This window comes from Mauremys mutica, chromosome 1 (genome assembly GCF_020497125.1).
Source record: "Mauremys mutica isolate MM-2020 ecotype Southern chromosome 1, ASM2049712v1, whole genome shotgun sequence".
NCBI lineage: Eukaryota > Metazoa > Chordata > Testudines > Geoemydidae > Mauremys > Mauremys mutica.
This window is the reverse complement of record NC_059072.1, coordinates 342,587,848-342,608,181: the sequence shown is the minus strand read 5'-3', so window position 1 is coordinate 342,608,181 and position 20,334 is coordinate 342,587,848. Positions and strand designations below refer to the sequence as shown.

Sequence of the window (20,334 nt, the reverse complement as noted above, 5' to 3'; positions counted from 1 at the left end):
CCTGAGATTATCTGAGCCTGTCTACAGCATCCACCCGCCCCCTCTCTCTCTCTCCCTCCCCCCGCCAGCTCTAGCAGCCGCAGGGAGGCTGGGGCTAGGCTGGATTTTTCAGCAGTGTGGCAGCTGCCGTCACTAGGCTGTCAATCTGCTTTGCGGCGTGAGGCGGACTCTTTACGGCGGTGCGTCGGCCCTGGTCCGGGCGCGCTTTACGCTCCGCGGCGGGGGGCGGGGAAGATGTCTGAGCGGGCTGATCCCGCGGCGGCGGCGGGAGCAGGGAGCGAGATGCCGGCCAAGAAGCAGAAGCTGAGCAGCGACGAGAACAGCAACCCCGGGGACCTGTCCGGGGACGAGAACGTGAGTCGGGAGCGGGGCCCCCGGGGGAGCCCGTTACTGGGGGGTTCCCCGCCCTTAACACGGGGAAGCCGCTGCCCCTGGGGCCTTCTCCTCCCCGGGGGGATCCCCCATCCCTCCCAGCAGGCATGGCGGGCTCACCCCATTGTCGGGAATTGCCCCAATGTCCCCCCCCGACCCTGGGGCCTTCTCCTCCCCGGGGGGATCCCCCATCCCTCCCAGCAGGCATGGCGGGCTCACCCCATTGTCGGGAATTGCCCCAATGTCCCCCCCCCGACCCTGGGGCCTTCTCCTCCCCGGGGGGATCCCCCATCCCTCCCAGCAGGCATGGCGGGCTCACCCCATTGTCGGGAATTGCCCCAATGTCCCCCCCCCGACCCTGGGGCCTTCTCCTCCCCGGGGGGCTCCCCCATCCCTCATGGCGGGTCACCCCATTGTCGGGAATTGACCCAATGTCTTCCCCGACCCTGGGGCCTTCTCCTCCCCGGGGGGATCCCCCATCCCTCGCATGGCGGGGTCACCCCATTGTCGGGAATTGCCCCAATGTCCCCCCCCGAACCTGGGGCCTTCTCCTCCCCGGGGGGATCCCCCATCCCTCATGGCGGGATCACCCCATTACCACGGGAATTGACCCAATGTCTCCCCCGACCCTGGGGCCTTCTCCTCCTCGGGGGGATCCCCCATCCCTCCCAGCAGGCATGGCGGGATCACCCCATTGTCGGGGAGTTGTCCCAATGTCTCTAATCCTGGGGCCTTTCCCTTCCTAGGGGGGATCTCCAAATCTCTCCCAGCAGGCATGGCTGGGGTCACCCCCATTGCTGGGGAATCTCCCCAGATAGCCTGTATCTTGGAGCCTTTCCCTTCCCCAAGGGGATACACACATCCCTCACAGCAGGCTGGGCGGAGAGTTCCCCCTTAACTGGGAAATCTCCTCAAGTAGCTTGGGATCTTTCCCTTAACTGAAGGGCCCCACCGTAATATATGGGCATGGAGAGGTGGGGGACCCTCAGCAGTGTGGAGGTTCTGGGATTTGTGTCTTAGGCTGCATCCACTGTGGTGGTGGGGGAAGGAGAAGGCCCTACAGGGCTGTAGGACCAGAGCCCTCCTTCATCTCAAAATAGTGATGGGGAAATTTCTGTTTGATGCTCCCTGCGCTCTAAATAGGGAGAAGGTATTTTAGGTCTGAGGGGGCTCAGGAGATACCATATTCCTAAATAATTAAGTAAGGAGGGGCTGGGAGATAGGCAGGCACCTCGGAGGTAAGGTGTGTGAGCTGTAGAGGTAGAGATTGTATTTTTTTATAGTCTAAGTGGTTAATCAGTTTCTAGTAAAACATCTTAAAGTGAAAAAATAAAACACTGTGTGTGTGTGTGCTGTGTCTTGTTTTAAATCGTGTACTATGAAACAATATGTTTTACAATATTCCTACATACATGTAGTCTTTTGGTGAAAGGAGACTCTGTTTGAGAATGTTTTTAAATTAAAGTTATTATAGTGGAAGAAAACTCCACTTTTGTGGCAAAAATTTATCACCAAATATGTGCCTCTAAAGAGACTGTCCTAATATAAGAACAAAACAAAAGCAAATGATTGGCTGTAACAGAACTGTTGTATAATACCAAAAAGATGTGCTTAAAATGATTACACAAACCAATGAGGTTCATACCTAACTTGTTAGAAATTGTTTTTTTCTTTTGCTTTTGTACCAGAAGTTACATTCTGGTCATTCATTCACACAATACTGTTGGCAAGTCTTTTCTGTTACTGTTAAAATTAAATTATGAGGTCCCAATTCTGCAATGAGCTGTGTTGTTAGATTTCTGCAACTAAGTGTAATCCATTGCAGATAGGCTTAGTAATATAGTCTTCTATAAATGTGAAGTCCGTATTTATTGTAACGCATATATAATATTTGTATAGTGATTTAAGTACCAACCATTAAAATCTCTGGTCATATTTATGTAGTTTAAACTCTGAAATAATAGAATACAATACTAAAAAGTCCTGTGTGTAACCCTGGTCGGTCACTTCTGCTTTGCCCCTTTTTCTCTCTACATACAGGCTCCTGTCATGTCAAAACAGTAGTTAAAATAATAAGTCATACTAAGAATATGTGGGCAGATGGCCTTGGGGAAAGTAGCAGTGAAAGACTTAAATGAAAGAGATCTTGAGGCAGAAAGAGAGAGGAATCCTTTCCAAGAGGTAGAAGCAAAGTAAGGGAAGGCAAAATTTTGTGGGAGGAAAAAAGACAAAGGGAGTTGTTGGGAGAGAAGATTGGGTGGAGCATGGGAGGCAACAAGAAATGTGGAAACAAGCAGGAGCAGAGCTAATCAGACCCCTGAAGGTAAAGATAGAGATTGAAACCTGAACAGATGAAGAGAATAACTGCATCAATCCCCCATCCCCCACAAACTTCACTACTTTTCATCCACTCAGATTTCAAGCACCTTATCTTCACCTTCAGGGGTCTGAATAGCTCTGCTCCTGCTTTTGTCTTCACATTCTTGTTGCCTCCAGTGCTCCACCCAGTCCTCTCTCCCAACTGCTCCCTTTGTCTTTTTTCTCCCACCTTTCATTCTGCTTCCAAACCAGCTTTTTAAGGGTATGTCTACACTGTCCACGTTATGGCAGCAGCAGCACTGTGAGGTGGGCAGTGTAGACATGCTTTATTGCTGGGGGAGAGCTCTCCTAGTGCTAGCGCCCCTCCCCCCCCCAAAAAACGAGCAGCGAGTTTTAGTGCTGAAAGTGGCAGTGTAGACGCAGCCTAAATAGGCTGAGGTATGTCTGTGCTTGAACCACGGCAGCTGACTAGCACAGTAGTAGTATAGACACTTAGGGCTTGTCTACACTGGCAATTAACAGTGCTGTGACTTTCTTGCTCGGGTGTGAAAAATCACCCTCCTGAGCGCAGCAAGTTGCAGCGCTGTAAAGTGCCAGTGTAAACAGTGCCCCAAGCGCTGGGAGCTACGGCCAGGTGGAGGTGGTTTTTTTTTTTTTTAAGAGTACTGGGAGAGCTCTCTCCCAGCATTGCGCCACGACCACACAAGCCACATTAAAGCATTGCCGCGGCAGCACTTTAGCGTTGCCAGTGTAGACCAGCCCTTACTAAAGTGACAGAAGGGGTTTTTCCATTGCTGTACTAAATCCGCTTCCTTGTGATGCGGTAGGTAGGTCATCAGAAGAATTCTTCCATTGACCCAGTGTTGTAGACACTGCACCTTAGATTGGCTTTGTGTCTCAGGGGAGTGAATTTTTCACACCCCTGAGTGGCATAGGAAGGTCGACCTATCTGTAGTTTAGGCCAGCTCTAGTTTACACTTAAAATGTAGGCTGTCTCTACACTGCGGACCTTACAGTGGCACAACTGTACCACCACAGCTGTACCGCTGTAAGGTCTCCTGTGCTGACAGGAGAGAGCTCTCCTGCTAGCATAATTAACTCACCCCCCATGAGCAGCAGTAGCTGTGCCAGCGGGAGAGCGTCTCCTGCTGACATAGCGCTGTCCAGAGCAGCCCTTTTATTGGTGAAACTTATGTCAGGCAACAGTGTATTTTTTTCACACCCCTGACTGACAAACATTTTGCCGACAAAAGTGCTAATGTAGACAAAGCCTTAGATTGACAGAGCTCTGGCACTCAAAGGTATGAAAAATCCACACTTCTGGCACCTCACTTAAGAATGGCCATACTGTGTCAGACCAGTGGTCCATCTAGCCCAGTGTCCTATTTTCCAACAGTGGCCGATGAGAGGTGTTTCAAAGGGAATGAACAGAACAGGCAATCATCAAATGATCCATCCCCTGTTGTACATTGGGAGTGAGAACAACAGGATAAGAACAGATATAGCCAGAGGGGGACGGATACTAGATCGACAGGTCATACTGGTAGTACTGTGTCCCTACCAAGTTGGGTGAAAAGGGTGAGAGGAGCCAAACAGCAAAAATTAGGATGTTTGTTTACCAATGCGAGAAGCTTAGGTAACAAAATGGAGGAACTGGAGCTCCTGGTCCGGGAATTGAAACCGGATATCGTAGGAATAACCAAAACATGGTGGAACGGTAGCCATGACTGGAGTACAGGTATGGAAGGGTATGTGCTGTTTAGGAAAGACCGATGCAAAGGTAAAGGTAGGGGAGTAGCATTGTATATCAATAATGAGGTGAAATGTAACAAAATAACTAGCAATGCAATGGATAATACAGAGTCTGTTTGGGCAATGGTCACATTGGGGAAGAAAACTACTAGAGCCTCCCCTGGGATAGTGATTGGGGTGTGCTATAGACCGCCGGGATCTAGCCTGGATATGGATAGAGAGCTCTTTAATGTTTTTAAGGAGGTAAATACTAATAGGAACTGTTTGATCATGGGGGACTTTAACTTCCCGGATATAGATTGGGAAACAAATGCTAGTAATAATAATAGGGCTCAGCTTTTCCTAGACGTGATAGCTGATGAATTCCTTCATCAAGTAGTTGCTGAACCGATGAGGGGGGATGCCATTTTAGATCTGATTTTGGTGAGTAACGAGGACCTTGTTGGGGAAATAGTTGTAGGGGACAACCTTGGCTCGAGTGATCATGAGCTAATTCGTTTCAAAATAAATGGGAGGATAATCAAAATTGCATCTGAGACTAAGGTATATAATTTCAAAAGGGCTAACTTTACTAAATTAAGGCGAGTAGTTAGGGAAGTGGATTGGACTAACATATTTAGGGATCTAAAGGCAGATGACGCCTGGGGTTACTTCAGGTTGAAATTGCAGGAGTTGTCAGAGGCATGTATCCCGAGAAAGGGAAAACGGCTCGTAGGTAGCAGTTTTAGACCGAGCTAGATGAGCAAGCGTCTTAGAGGGGTGATTAAGAAAAAACAGAAAGCGTACAAGGAGTGGAAAATGGGAGGGATCAGCAAAGAAACCTACCTTATTGAGGTCAGAGGGTGTAGGGAAGCAGTGAGAAAGGCAAAGAGCCGGGTGGAGATGGACCTAGCGAAGGGGATTAAAACCAATAGCAAAAGGTTTTTTAGCCATATAAATAGGAAGAAAACCAAGAAGGAAGAAGTGGGACCGCTTAAAACTTTAAACGGAGTGGAGATTAGGGATAATCTTGGAATGGCACAATATCTGAATGAATATTTTGCCTTGGTCTTTAATGAGGCTAATGAAGGGCTAAGGAATAGTGATAGAGGGACTGATGGGAATGAAGATATGGGGGTAGACATTAGGGTATCTGAGGTAGAAGCCAAACTTGAACAGCTAAATGGAAGTAAATCGGGGGGCGCGGATAATCTTCATCCTAGAATATTAAGGGAATTGGCGAGTGAAATTGCAAGCCCGTTAGCGATGATTTTTAATAAATCTCTAAACTCGGGGGTTGTACCGTTTGACTGGAGATTAGCTAATATAGTTCCTATATTCAAGAAGGGGAAAAAAAGTGACCCGGGTAACTACAGGCCTGTTAGTTTAACATCTGTAGTATGCAAAGTCATGGAAAAAATTTTAAAGGAGAGAGTGGTTACGGAGCATGAGGCCGATGACAACTGGGACAAATTACAGCATGGATTTACGAAAGGTAGATCGTGCCAAACCAACCTGATCTCCTTCTTTGAGAAAGTAACAGATTTTTTAGACAAGGGAAATGTGGTGGATCTAATATATCTTGATTTCAGTAAGGCGTTTGATACGGTACCGCATGAGGAATTACTGGTTAAATTGGAAAAGATGGGGATCGAAATGAAAATCCAGAGGTGGATAAGGAGCTGGTTAAAGGGGAGACTGCAGAGGGTCGTATTGAAGGGGGAACTGTCAGGTTGGAGGGGGGTTACCAGTGGAGTTCCTCAAGGTTCGGTTTTGGGTCCGATTTTATTCAATCTATTTATCGCTGACCTGGGAACCAAGAGTAGGAGTGGGCTGATAAAGTTTGCGGATGACACCAAGTTGGGAGGTATTGCAAATTCCGAAAAGGATCGGGATATCCTCCAGGGAGATTTGGATGACCTTGTAAACTGGAGTATTAGTAACAGGATTAAATTCAATAATGAGAAGTGTAAGGTTATGCATTTAGGGATGACTAACAAGAACTTTAGTTATAAGCTGGGGACGCACCAGTTGGAAGTAACGGAGGAGGAGAAGGACCTAGGAGTCCTGGTTGATCGTAGGATGACTATGAGTAGGCAATGTGACGTGGCCGTTAAAAAAGCTAATGCGGTCTTGGGATGCATTAGGCGAGGTATTTCTAGTAGGGTTAAGGAGGTGCTAGTCCCATTATATAAGGCGTTGCTAAGACCTCATTTGGAGTATTGTGTGCAGTTTTGATCTCCCATGTTTAAGAAGGATGAATTCAAACTGGAACGGGTACAAAGAAGGGCCACTAGAATGATCAGAGGAATGGAAAGTCTGTCGTATGAAAGGAGACTTGAGGAGCTCGGTTTGTTTTCCTTAACCAAAAGAAGGATAAGAGGAGATATGATTGCACTCTTTAAATATATCAGAGGGATAAATACCAGGGAAGAAGAGGAATTATTTCAGCTCAGTGCTAATGTGGACACGAGGACAAACAGATATAAATTGTCAGTCAGGAAATTTAGGCTTGAAATTAGACTAAGGTTTCTAACCATCAGAGGAGTGCAATTCTGGAACAGCCTACCGAAGGAAACAGTGGGGGTGAAGGACCTCCATGACTTTAAGATTAAGCTAGATAAGTTTATGGAGGAGATGGTATGATAGGATAACGGGCTTAGTCAATAGGTCAATTAAGTGCCACACTGGTAATTAGTACAGTGGGTCAATGATAGGATAGTTAGCCTTTTTCCAGAGGGTATGGCTGGAGAGTCTTGCCCGCATGCTCGGGGTTCAGCTGACCGCCATATTTGGGGTCGGGAAGGAATTTTCCTCCAGGGTAGATTGGCAGTGGCCCTGGAGGTTTTTCGCCTTCCTCCGAAGCATGGGGCAGGGGTCGCTTGCTTAAGGAGTGGGTGGATCGGCTTATGTGGCCTGCATCTTGCAGGAGGTCAGACTAGGTGATCATAATGGTCCCTTCTGATCTTGAATTCTATGATTCTGTGATACTCTCCCAGCTTCTGGCAAACAGAGGCTTGGGACACTCAGAACATGGTGTTGAATTCCTGCCCATCCTGGCTAATAGCCATTGATGGACCTATCCTCCAGGAACTTATCTAGTTCTTTTTTGAATCCTGTTAGTTTGGCCATCACAACATTCCCTGGTGAGAAGTTCCACAGGTCGACTGTGCGCTGTATGAAGAAGTACTTCCTTTTGTTTGTTTTAAATCTGCTGGCTTTTAATTTCATTGGGTGACCCCTAGTTCTTGTGTTATGTGAAGGAGTAAATAACACTTACTTACTTCACACCAGTCAAGATTTTATAGACCTGTATCATATCCCACCTTAGTCGTCTCTTTTCCAAGCTGAAAAGTCCCAGACTTTTTAATCTCTCCTTAAATGGAAGCTGTTCTATACCCCTAATAATTTTTGTTGCCCTTCTCTGTACTGTAGCTGTGCTGTCTGGAAGATCAGTGGAAGAATCACTTGAGATGGAGTTCCTACAGCAATGCAAAACCCCCTTCTGTCACTGTAGTCTGTGATTTCTCTATGGGGTTATAGCAACATAGGCCGTAACTATGTTATAGCATAGATGTGGCCACAGCTTTCTCCCTTTCTGCCCCAAACCCACTTTGCTTTCTCCAAGCCCATCTGCCCACACGTTCTTAGTATGAATTAATGTTGTAATTTTTTTTTTTTTAGGTCTAGAGTCAAATCTTGCAGTATCTGTTAAGTTAACTCTCACTGATTCCAGGTATCTGTATGGTTGCAGAGTGCTTCCTAGCACCAAAAAGCAGGCAGACAAAACTGACATGTAATGAAGTGCTGTTCCACTGTTTTGGATATGTATTGTTTAGCAAACATTTCTCAAGTTGGTGGTGTGTGTTCTTTTCATTGATATTTTCAAAAGGAATGCCAGTCTGTAGCCTCAAGAACAGAGCCTCAGGTGTTGAAGGGTAATTGTAACTAACTTCTATGTTTACTTCGGAATTTTTTTTGTAGTCATTAAGGATATTGGACCTCTGCAGTGATAGGAAATTTAAAATTTGATACTATTTGTGATACATGTTTTAAAAGTAGTATTTTCAGCAGAATCATCAGTCTGTGTGATGACATTTAAGAGATTACTGTCTGGAGTTACTGCTGGCTGTAATATCGTTTGTCTAATTACATTTGTCCTGAAATATGACTCAGAATAAATGTGCATTTAAAAAAAAAAAAGTGTGCTGAGAGCCTGTGTACTACAGCAAGTGAAGATCGGTACTGTATCTAACTACTTCGCAGGGAGTCTTGCCTGAGTGAAGATTGTGGGATTTAGTCTCTGTAGTGTAAACTCATTGTGTGGGGGGGAACTTTCTTTCGTGTTTGTAAAGAACCAGGTATACTACATAAATCCAATGAGAATACTAGTGAAAGCTGCACATAAGACTATCTATGTTGTCTTGACTCAGATATACTATCTTGGCTTGCTACTGTACCTTGGCTCTGAATGCACCTGTGTGTCAGTTTTGCTTGCTTGCTTTCAGATGTTACCAGGATTATTGCGTATTACAGAAAACATCATTTTGAAGTATCTGTAAAATGTATGCTCATAAAGTCTGTTAAAATTTTAACGCTTGTATGTGAGGTATAGCTGGGGGAGGAGGAAAAGCCTCCATTTAGTGTTGGTTTTTTTTCAGTTGATCATTCAGGGAACTAGCAAGTGTGTGTGTTTGTTTCATACAACACATACTTTTAGTGGTTAGTTTAACAGTGTGCTGTGGTGTCAGCTTGAGGGTAAGGAATTTGGGCTCTCTGGCTTACTGAAGAATAGGCTCACGATGGAGAAGAGAGGAGACAACTTTATCCAAGAATCACAAAACAGGCTTCCTGGGGGACCTACACTTAAAAATTGTACTGACATAGCTCTGCCAAGTAGATTGTGATCATGTAATATTCCATAAACTATACTGGAATAAGCATTTTTATACCGATATAACTATATCCACACCATACTGACCAAATCTTACTAATGCATAGGAGGCCTATTTTTTTGACAAATCTACTGAAGCTAGAATTTCCTTAAGTTTAGAGGGGGTAGGAAGAGAGATGGAATTAAAGACTACAAACTTCCTATGGCTCGGAGCCTGTGAGGGCTGTCAGCCTTCCCCTGGGAAGCTGTCCTTCAGTGACAGAGGTTGCAAGCACATGCAGTATTTTTGGGTACCATATTGAATTTGTTAATGTTCTGTATATCTGCTGGGCCAGGGACTTTATTCAGCTCCGTGGAGGGAGGGTTACCAGGAAGTAAAAACTGTGTGGGGGTGATTACTGCAGTCCCAGGGATTGTAAACAATTCAAGAGGGGGGTACCACTCCCTGGGTTGGCTTGTATATACTGGTTCAAATGGGTATCGGAAACCCAAGGAACCAAAGAATTTCTGGCATAAAAGGCTGAGTTTAACCTAATATGGGTGGGGCAGGGGAGGGAGATTTCTTTCCATCTCAACAAATGGACCTGATCTTTGATCCAAGGGGGACCTGAACACTACTACATGTTGGTAAACTCCATTCAAAGGTCACTGTGCAGAGAGAGATGAAGCTCTCAGGCCTCTAGACTAAGGGTATGTCTACACTACAGGATTATTCCGATTTTACATAAACCAGTTTAGTAAAACAGATTGTATAAAATCGAGTGCACGCGGCCACACTAAGCGCATTAAATCGGTGGTGTGCGTCCACGGTCCGAGGCTAGCATCGATTTCTGGAGCGTTGCACTGTGGGTAGCTATTCCGTAGCTATCCCATAGTTCCCGCAGTCTCCCCCGCCCCTTGGAATTCTGGGTTGAGATCCTAGTGCCTGATGGGGCAAAAATCATTGTCGCGGGTGGTTCTGGGTAAATGTCATCAGTCATTTCTTCCTCCGGGAAAGCAACGGCAGACAATCATTTTGCGCCCTTTTTCCCTGGATTGCCCTGGCAGACGCCATATCATGGCAACCATGGAGTCTGTTTTGCCTCTTGTCACTGTCACCGTATGTGTACTAGATGCCGCTGACACAGGCGATTCAGCAGCGCTACACAGCAGCATTCATTTGCTTTTGCATGATAGCAGAGATGGTTATCAGCCGTTCTGTACCATCTACCATGCCATTGTAAATTGGCAATGAGATGACGGTTACCAGTCCTTTTGTGCTGCACCATCTGCTGCTGTCATAGGTGCCCCTGGCTGAGATCGGCCGGGGGCGCAAAAGACAAAAATGGGAATGACTCCCCAAGTCAATCCCACCTTTACGGTATCTAAAAATAGAATCAGTCCTGCCTAGAATATGGGGCAAGTGTACTAGAGAACCAGTGTATCAGAGAACCATAGAGCACAGCCGCTCTGTGTCAGATCCCGCAGAAATGATGAGCTGTATGCTATTCACAGGGGGTGCCCCTGCAACAACCCCACCTGTTGATTCCCTCCGCCCCCAGCCTTCCTGGGCTACTGTTGCAGTGTCCCCCATTTGTGTGATGAAGTAATAAAGAATGCAGGAATAAGAAACAGTGACTTGTTAGTGAGATATGAGGGGAAGGCAGCCTCCAGCTGCTATGATAGTCCAGACAGGACATTAAGCAGTGTGGGGGAGAGGAGCCCAGCATCCCTCTGCTATGATGGTCCAGGCAGAACAGAATCTTTTCTTTACACATGAAAGGCGGGGGCTGATGGAGCTCAGCCCCCTGTTGCTATGAAGAAGATGGTTACCAGCCGTACTGTACCATCTACTGGGAATGATCAGGAGTTTTTTACCCAGGCACCCCCAGCCAACCTCACCGGAGGCCAGCCAGGAGCACTCACGGGCTGATGATGTGGACGGATACCAGTCCTTTTGTACTGCACCATCTGCCACAAGGCTGATGATGATGATGGATATCAGCCATATTGTACCATCAGCCACCCATGAGGGGGGGTGAGGATGCTGCCGTTGACTGCTGCAGCATCGCGTCTATCAGCAGCATTCAGTAAACATAGGGTGACATTTAAAAGAGTCAAAAGAGGATTTTTTTCCCTTTTACTTCTGGGGGTGGGTGAGGGGGGGTAAATTGACGAGCCATGCCCTGGACCACCGTGGACAATGTGTTTGACACTACAGGCATTGGGAGCTCAGCCAAGAATGCAAATGCTTTTCGGAGACTGCAGGAACTGTGGGATAGCTTGAGTCCTCAGTCCCCCCTCCCTCCCTCCATGAGCGTCCATTTGATTCTTTGGCTTTCCGTTATGTTTGTCACGCAGCAGCGTGCTGAGTCCCTGCTGTGGCCTCTGTCTGGAGATTTTTTAAAAATGCTTTGGAATTTCGTCTTCTGTAACGGAGCTCTGATAGAACAGATTTGCCTGCCCATACAGCGATCACATCCGTACGGTCCATGCTGGAGCTCTTTTTGGATTTGGATTTCGGACTGCATCGCCACCCATGCTGATCGGAGCTCCACGCTGGGCAAACAGGAAATGATATTCAAAAGTTCGCGGGGCTTTTCCTGTCTACCTGGTCACTGCATCCGAGTTCTGATTGCTGTCCAGAGCGGTCAGTGGTGCACTGTGGGATACCGCCCGGAGGCCAATACCGTCGATTTGTGGCCACACTAACCCATATCTGATATGGTAATACCGATATTAGCGCTACTCCTCTCGTTGGGGAGGAGTACAGAAACCGGTTTAAAGAGCCCTTTATATCGATATAAAGGGCCTCTTAGTGTGGACGGGTGTGGCGTTAAATCGGTTTAACGCTCCTAAAACCGGGTTAAATGCATAGTGTAGACCAGGCCTAAGTGTGCCTTCTTTGAGAAGAGCACGGGGTCAGGGAGGTAAAGGTGCAGTTACCTTGAAACTGTGCCCCATTCTGGGGGGGAACGTGGAGGGGAAGATTCTCTCTGACTTAGGTGATTCACTTATGACGTTTCTGTCTTTAGAAATATGACAAGTAACGTAATATTTCCTGAAAAAAAAACTTTACTAGTGCACTGGACACAACTGTCTGACCTTTCAATATCTCTACGGATGAATGCTGTTTTTATTTAGAAAATCTATAACATTATTTTTTTTTCCCTTTGGGAACTTTTATTTTTTTAAGTCCATGTGCAGAGAGTATTCCTATTGGTGGGGGAAAAAAATGTAAAAGCAGCTAGTTTTCCATTATTTGGGTTTCTTAAGTAAGGTACTGATATCTACCCATTTTGTATATTTTCAGGATGATGCTGTTAGTATAGAAAGTGGTACTAACACTGAACGCCCTGACACCCCAACAAACACTCCCAATGCACCAGGAAGAAAAAGCTGGGGAAAAGGAAAATGGAAATCCAAGAAGTGCAAATACTCCTTTAAATGTGTAAATAGTCTGAAGGTAAGGCTCAAATAGATGAGGTTGGAAACTAGACACTAGTTGTGGTGACCACTTTGATTTAGAGACACTATCTGATATCTCAGCTTTACTCATGCTTCAGAGGAAGGTGATCCTCTTTCTCCCTTTCTCTGTCCTTCTGAGCTAATTATGCAATATCGTGCAGATACTATCGTGATGAACACCACAGAAATAACCATAAATGCTGTATATGGAGTGGAGATGTCATTCATGATCCCTAGGGAAATAGCTTATGCCATGTGGTATGAAATATATTTTACCCATCTTTGACCTATACAAAAGTGTAACAAGACTACACTTAAGAGTGAAAAATCACCAAAACAACTTAAAGGAATGGAATTTCACATTATCTTGTAGAGATGTGTGGAGCAGGATATTTCTACCTTCCTAGACTTGCTTTCCATTACTTTTACTGTTTTTACACATTTGCCCTCAAGGAAACCATGAAGTGTGTCTGTTACTCAGTGCTGTAAATTTTAAACACTGTTATGACTGAGTCTGAAAAACCACTCTAAAAATATTTTTTAAACACTTGTGTAGGAGCTCCCTTAGGTGTAGTTTAAATGCCAAGAAAACAAAAGTATAACTTTCCAAATAAAGCAAACCTTTATTTCCTGTTTTTGCAAGATATATATGTAATATTTTTTACAAATTAGTTGTCAAAGTCCCTTAAAAGTGAAGTAAAATGTCTTTTTTGGGGGTAACTATTTTGAGAGCTCAAATCAGTAACTGAATATGTATAGACGTAAAGGTTAAGTAGTAAATAAGTGTGTGTGCTGGGATGATTTACAGCATATAGATTTTTCTGAGAAAACAGTAGTTTCTTGATGTAAGTTGTCTGTCTGAGCTGTTTTGACACCTTGCCTTTTAAAACAAAATAGTATCTTTATTTACCTTCCAAGACCTCAGCTGAGCATGGCATGATTTTCCTTGTAAGAGTTAATATCATTGCAGATGCATTTCTGCTTTTCCTAAACTCAAATTCAGATTTGGACAGAGGTAAATTTTTATTTTTTTTATTTTTTTTAAATTTTTGTTTAAATACATTGTCATGATTACAGGGCGAGCTGCACCCTCTGTCCTGGTGTCTGAATGACCTGAGTTCTCTGGTCTTGTGCCTTTAACTCCTACCTGCTTCAGAGTGGTATTTCACAGTTCTCCCACTCTTTCCCTGGGGGGATAGCTCAGCGGTTTGAGCATTGCCCTGCTAAACCCAGGGTTGTGAGTTCAATCTTTGAGGGGGGCACTTAAGGATCTGGGGCAAAATCAGTACTTGGTCCTGCTAGGGAAGGCAGGGGGCTGGACTCAATGACCTCTCAGGGTCCCTTCCAGTTCCATGAGATAGGTATATCTCCATATATTTATTTATATTTTTTAATTTATTTCAGAAGGACCAGGGCCAAACTGCCCTGTGTGTACCATTCATTTCTCACCATGCTGAGATCTGGGCACCTATTTTCTCTCCATGGTAATCTGTGACTGGTGATATTGACCAGTAGCCTTCTTAAAAAGAGAATATTTTCTATAGCAGTTGGAGCAAAGTTTTAGAAAGAAAAAACTGATTTTAAAACAACCAGCTTTTATGCTGTATCCCATTATGGTGACCTAGGCAGGATTAACAACTTCAGAGGTGAGTTTCTGTGGAGGTCTTCGGATGTTTCTCTCTCCTCCCCCGAGAGTGTCTATTAGCCCTTTTTATTGTACCATCTTCTATTGGTGAAAGGAACAAGCTTCCGAACTACAAAAGCTCTTCAGGACCTGAGGCAGAGCTCTGTGTAGCTTTAAAACGTGTCTCCTTCACCAACAGAAGTTGATTCAATAAAAGATAGTGCCTCACTGGGGGACCAACACTGCTACAACAAAGCTGCAAACTAAACAGTGTCAGCTTTCTTTGTTCTCCAGGAAGCTATTTCAAGTGTTGGTGGCCTTTGGCCTCCCCCCTTCCTCTACACTGGTCAAACCAGTTCAGGGGCTGGACTACAGTTGTCAGCACTAATTGTTCTGGTATTATCTCTTAATACCTTCCATTTTGAAGGTCATGAGACGACCATCATGACGCCTCTCTTGCCTGCCTGGGCTGTTCCAGATAGTCTCTGAACACCATGGCAGTGGCAGGCCAAAATACAGTGTTAATTAGTAAAGAGCACCCCCATGTTTGTCACCAAAAAGAAGATACTTGTATAATTACAGGCCTATCTTAGTAATATTAAAATCGTTTTTCTAGCTTCTATACTACCTGTCATTTGAAGATTTTAATCCACTTTGTAAGTGCTAACTTCCTAGGCATATTGTGATCTAGGTTAGTATTGAAGTCATTTGTGGCATGGCTTAACTAAGGGTATGTCTGCACTTGCACAGTTTTTTGTGCTGTAAGTTTCACTGGTGATAGGGAACCAGTGAAAGTAAAGCACTGGTTTGTGTGCTCAATTTCTTAGGCATCAGAGAGTTCCATCACAGATGAGAGCAGCGCTCTTGGGCAGCTATCCCACGGTGTAGCTCTCTCCATTTTGATGATAGGTCTTGTGGGAAGGGGGGGAGGGGAGGAGTGGAAGGCATGCTGGGTCCCTGCTCAGTGCCCCATGATGCACTGCTTCATGTCCCAGGAGCCCTATTACTTCCTTGTCTCTTTCATGGCATTTTTTAACACTCCTGGCTGTTTGGCTGCTTTCCCTATCACATCTACAAGCAGGAATGGATCCTGCACTGCTGTCCACTACTCTGATAGCTGTCACTTGCACATCACGTGTAGCAGTGAACCTGGGAGGAGGGATAGCTCAGTGGTTTGAGCATTGGCCTGCTAAGCCCACGGTTGAGAGTTCAGTCGTTGAGGGGGCCACTTAGGGATCTGGGGCAAAATCAATACTTGCTAGTGAAGGCAGGGGGTTGGACTCAGTGACCTTTCAGGGTCCCTTCCACTATGAGTTAGGTATATCTCCACATATTATTTTTATTATTTGGTCTTAAACTTGCAAAGAGAACTGCAGTCAGAGATGCCTGATGAGCTGCCTGAAATGGAAATAAGGCCTTGTGCTCTAACTTGCAAGTGTAGCCATTAAATCAGCCCTGGTCACTCTAATTCCTGAGGTGTCCACACTGGCAAGGCACTTAGGGCTTGGCTACACTTGAAAGTTGCAGCGCTGGGAGTTACAGCGCTGGTCATGCAGCTGTGTAGGGACAGCGCTGGTGTGTGGCCACATTTCAGCGCTGTTGGGAGTGATGCATTATAGGCAGCTATCCCAGCGTTCAAGTGGCAGCAACGTGCTTTTCAAAAGAGGGGGGTGGAGGGTGGTGTAGTGTGACAGGGAGCGGGGGGAGAGAGAGAGAGTGGATTTTTGGAGCCAACACTGTGTGTTTAGCTTCCTGCCTTGAAAAATCAGAAAATGTTCCCGATCCCTTAGTCTTAACTCTTAATTGCAAACAGCCTGCATCCAAACGGACTCCCTTTCTCTGTCAAGCAAACACTCCCTGCCTGCCTGCCTCATTCACAGGGATTATCTCATTTGATTGTTCACAGCCGGGTACAGATTGATCACAGCAAACAGGAGCGGTGTTTTGTTTTTTAGATAAGCAGCTCCGGGTTCACAACAAAACAAAGAGAGGCTGCATAACAAAACAAAGAGAGTAATTTATAAAAGCATTCTGGGATATCTGCTAATACCCTGGAGGCCAATAACAGTGCTGGTGTGTGTCCACACTTGATGAGCAGCGCTGGATCACCAGCGCTGCAATCGCTACACCCCAACCAGACCAGGTGTACAGCCAGCGCTGCAGCCAGGGAGTTGAGGCGTTGGATGTGCCTTGCAGGTGTGGACGGTTACTAATTGCAGCGCTGGAAAGCCTCCACTAGCGCTGCAACTTTCAAGTGTAGCCAAGCCCTTAGAGTGCCTGGACTCTGCAGCTGGAGCATTCCTGGTAATCCACCTCCACGAGAAGCATAGCGCTTGCCGTGCCCCGGCTGAAAAACTGCACTGGGATTGGCCTCTTGAAACATCTCATAATCCCTTGAAGTCAAGTGGCCACTCTTGTCATTGATATGACCTTTCAAAGCTCTGTTTCTGACAGCGGCATGCTTTTCTGGGACAAAGCAAACAATATGAAATGCTGCTGCTGCCTTGAGACAGGGGTGGGTGTGTGTCGGGCTGATGTTGGGGTTTCCCCCGCTGCTGTCTGAATTTACAAGACAGCATGCTGACACACTCTCTGCCCCCCAAAGTACACTGTCTCTCCCCCCACATACACACAACACACTCCGTGTCAGACTCCACCACCCTACCCCCATTTGAAAAGCACGCTGCAGCCACTTGCACACTGGGATAGCTATCACAATGCACTGCTCTCTGTGGCATTGCAAGAGCTGCTAATGTGACCATGCCACTGTGCTTGCAGCTGACAGTGTAAACACACCATAGTGCTTTCCCTGCTGCTGTTTCCGAGGGCTGGTTTAACTCTTGGCGCTCTAAATCTGCAAGTGTAGCCACACCCTAACATTCAGTTGCTTTTGGCATTAACTGAGGAGCTGAGCACTGTGGAACGGCGTTTTTGGGGCTAGGGAAAGTAGCTCAGAGTGGTGGGATCATATTGTTATGCATGTCTGGGATGACGACCAGTGGCTTCAAAACTTTCGGATGTGTTAAGCCAACTTCATGGAACTGTGCTGAGCTTTCCCCAGACCAGTCAGTTGCGAACCAGTTTGGAGTGGGGATATCGACCATTGGTGCTGTGGTAACTCAAGTATGCAAGGCCATTAATTGGATCCTACTGCGCAAGACCGTGACTCTTGGTAATGTGCGTGATGTTTTGGATGGCTTTGCAGAAATGGGCTTCCCTAACTGGTGGGACCCACCTTGGCACCAAGTACATAAATGTAAGGGGTACTTCTCCATAGTTTTGCAGGCACTAGTGGATCACCGTGGGCATTTCACTGATATTAATGCTGGATGGTCCCAGAAGGGGCATGACGCACGTATCTTTAAAAACACTGGCATTACAGAAAGCTGCAAGTAGGGACTTGCTTTCCAGGCCAGCGGATCACCATTGAGGAAGTGGAAATGCCCATTGAGACCCAGCTTGCCCATTGATGCCATGACTCATGAAGCCATGCACTGGAAACCTAGATGTCAGTAAGGAACATTTCAACAACAGGCTGAGTAGGTGCAGAATGGCTGTGGAATGTGCTGTTAGAGGGCTTATTCCTTCACCCATTCACTTCCCTGGTCCTTCTCACATGGACAGAAAGCAACAATACCTGAAGTCCGAAGGTGCAAACAATGAGATGTTTATTGGGGTGAACTTCCAGCAAACAATGATTTCAATTTCCTTCCTTAGTGTCCCCTTCCCAGCTCTGACACCACAGAGCCTTGCCTTTGTCCCTGTTCCCATTTCCCCTTCCCCATTCCATTCCCTGTTCCCATTCCCCCCCTTACTTTCTGATTGACTGCAGACTATATAGTAAAACTTGAGTTCTGCTTAGCTATACCTTAACCAATCATTTTACTGAAATTTTACTAACCAATCCTAACATATTGTAACATGATTATCTAACCAATTATATCCCACCACCTTAATTGGTTTGCACCCAACAAAATTAATTATTCAGCAGATAGAAACCATCACAAAACCAGACAGGGAAATGAGGACTACAGTAATTGAACAACAAAGAAATGAGAATTTCACATCCCAGCTATTGATAAGTGAGTTCTTGCCAGACAGGATGCTACCAAACTAAGTTTCCTTTAAATCTTCTAGGCACTTCCCTTTCTCTGGAGGTGATAGATGTTATCAGGTCTGGATTGTATTCCTAACAGCCCAATACCACCTTATTTCAATGTGACTAGTTTTGAATGTAAGGATGTGACCTACTCTTCCCAGCTTATGGCTGCCTCTGCTGCTTAGCCAGAGGCCTTAGCCTAAGAACAGGGCTTCAGACTGTCACAATAAGAGAAGGCCCTTACATTGGCAGACTGTGATTTTGATTTTCTTTTATTCCTCTATAACTAGCTAAGTGATAAGAATACACCTACATTCTTAAAGTATAGGCCTTTGCAAACAGGCCTGAATATCTATATCCTAACATGTGCATTTGGCCATTTGAAAGCATGCTGGAGATGTTTGTACAATAGACTGGAAATGAGTGAGGAAAATATTCCCATGGTTATTGTGGCATGCTGTACTGTACATAACATTTGTGAGGGGAAGGGCGAAAGGTTTACTCATATGTGGAGTGGAGGCTGAATGCCTGGCTGCTGAGTTTCAGCAGCCAGATACCAGGGCTATTAGAGGGGCACAACGTGTGGCAGTTAGGATCCGGGATGCCTTGAGGGAAAAGTTTTAGAAAATGAATATCATTAAACTTTGCTGCTGGGCTTGGGAAAGGAAGTGTTAACAGCATGTGCTGTGCTACATGGTGGTTCTGTCTGTAATTTCAGTGAAGTTGACTTGTAGCTGTGATGACCTGTACAGAAACGTGAACACACAAATAAAGCTTGCTTCTTTTTGAAAATTTTGTGCTTTTATTTAAAAAAAAGAAAACATCACATATATCCATCCTCAATAATGGTGGGGGGCTGGTATACCTCACAGCTGTATATAACTCCAGCTGTTTGACAAGCTGTCCTGGGGCTTTACAGGGGGAGGGGCAGACATTCGTTTACCTGGCATCAGAACAGTGGAGGTGCTGGCCAGAGTGGTCATATTTGGCACTGTGGGATATCCTCCAGAGGCCAAAAGGCGTTTACACAGGAAGAATGTCTTCTCTCTCACATCACCGCAAAAAGAACAGCGGTAAGAATTGTTTGCCTCTTGTGAAGGTGGTTTTCTTTTTATGGTGAAACTTCTGAGTTTCACCACAAAAAGTCATTAACAAGTATAGATGCTCCTGCGGATTTTGTGCAAAAAAGGGGACATTTTCCGCTTTAAATGGCAAATGTAGACATGCCCATAGGCTTTATTTTAGAGCAGTGGTTCCCAAACTTTAACAACCCGTGAACCCCTTTCACAAAAATATCAACTCTTGTGAACCCCCTCTTAAAAATGAATATTTCTAGGGATTTTCTCCCTTACCTGAGCATAAATGATAGAAGCAGTGATCTTGGAAATAATTTTTTTATGACACTATTATTCCATTATTATTTATCATTACATTATTAATGTTATTACTTTATGAAAATGGCAACACTCTTCCAAGGTTTCACCTCTGTAGCTCATATCACTTCGATTAAGCCGCCTACATGTTTCATCAAGGAGTACCAGATGTGAAACAGCATGAAGGTATTTAAGAAGCCAACTCAAATAAAGAGTTCCTCCCACAAGCATTGGGGTCTTGAGCATTCTAGGCAAAAATACATGACTACAACAAAGCTTAAACTTGTTCTGCCAGAAAGTCGTGGTTACTGGGCTTGGGCTGCTGGCCCCTGTGCCCCACAGGGCTTCTGCTGCCAGACCCCACAGGGGTTGGGATCCCTAGGGATGGCTCTGCCTACCATTACATTGGAGGTTCTCAGAAAAGACTTCTGTATTTCATGAACCCCAGTTTGGGAACCACTGCACTAGAGAGTTG

At 45.5% G+C, this 20,334-nt stretch overlaps 1 protein-coding gene across 2 annotated transcripts in view; it reads left to right on the top strand.

Annotated features, from left to right (window-relative positions):
* The first annotated feature begins 216 nt into the window (after positions 1-216).
* The window catches only part of EED (embryonic ectoderm development), a 36,305-nt gene continuing 16,187 nt past the window's right edge, over positions 217-20,334 (top strand). For both annotated transcript variants that reach the window (XM_045020362.1, XM_045020353.1), the window contains exons 1-2: positions 217-354; positions 12,609-12,761. In XM_045020362.1, the coding sequence (XP_044876297.1) occupies positions 235-354; positions 12,609-12,761 (273 nt within the window). In that variant the 5' untranslated portion in view covers positions 217-234. The remainder of the gene's footprint in view (positions 355-12,608; positions 12,762-20,334) is intronic.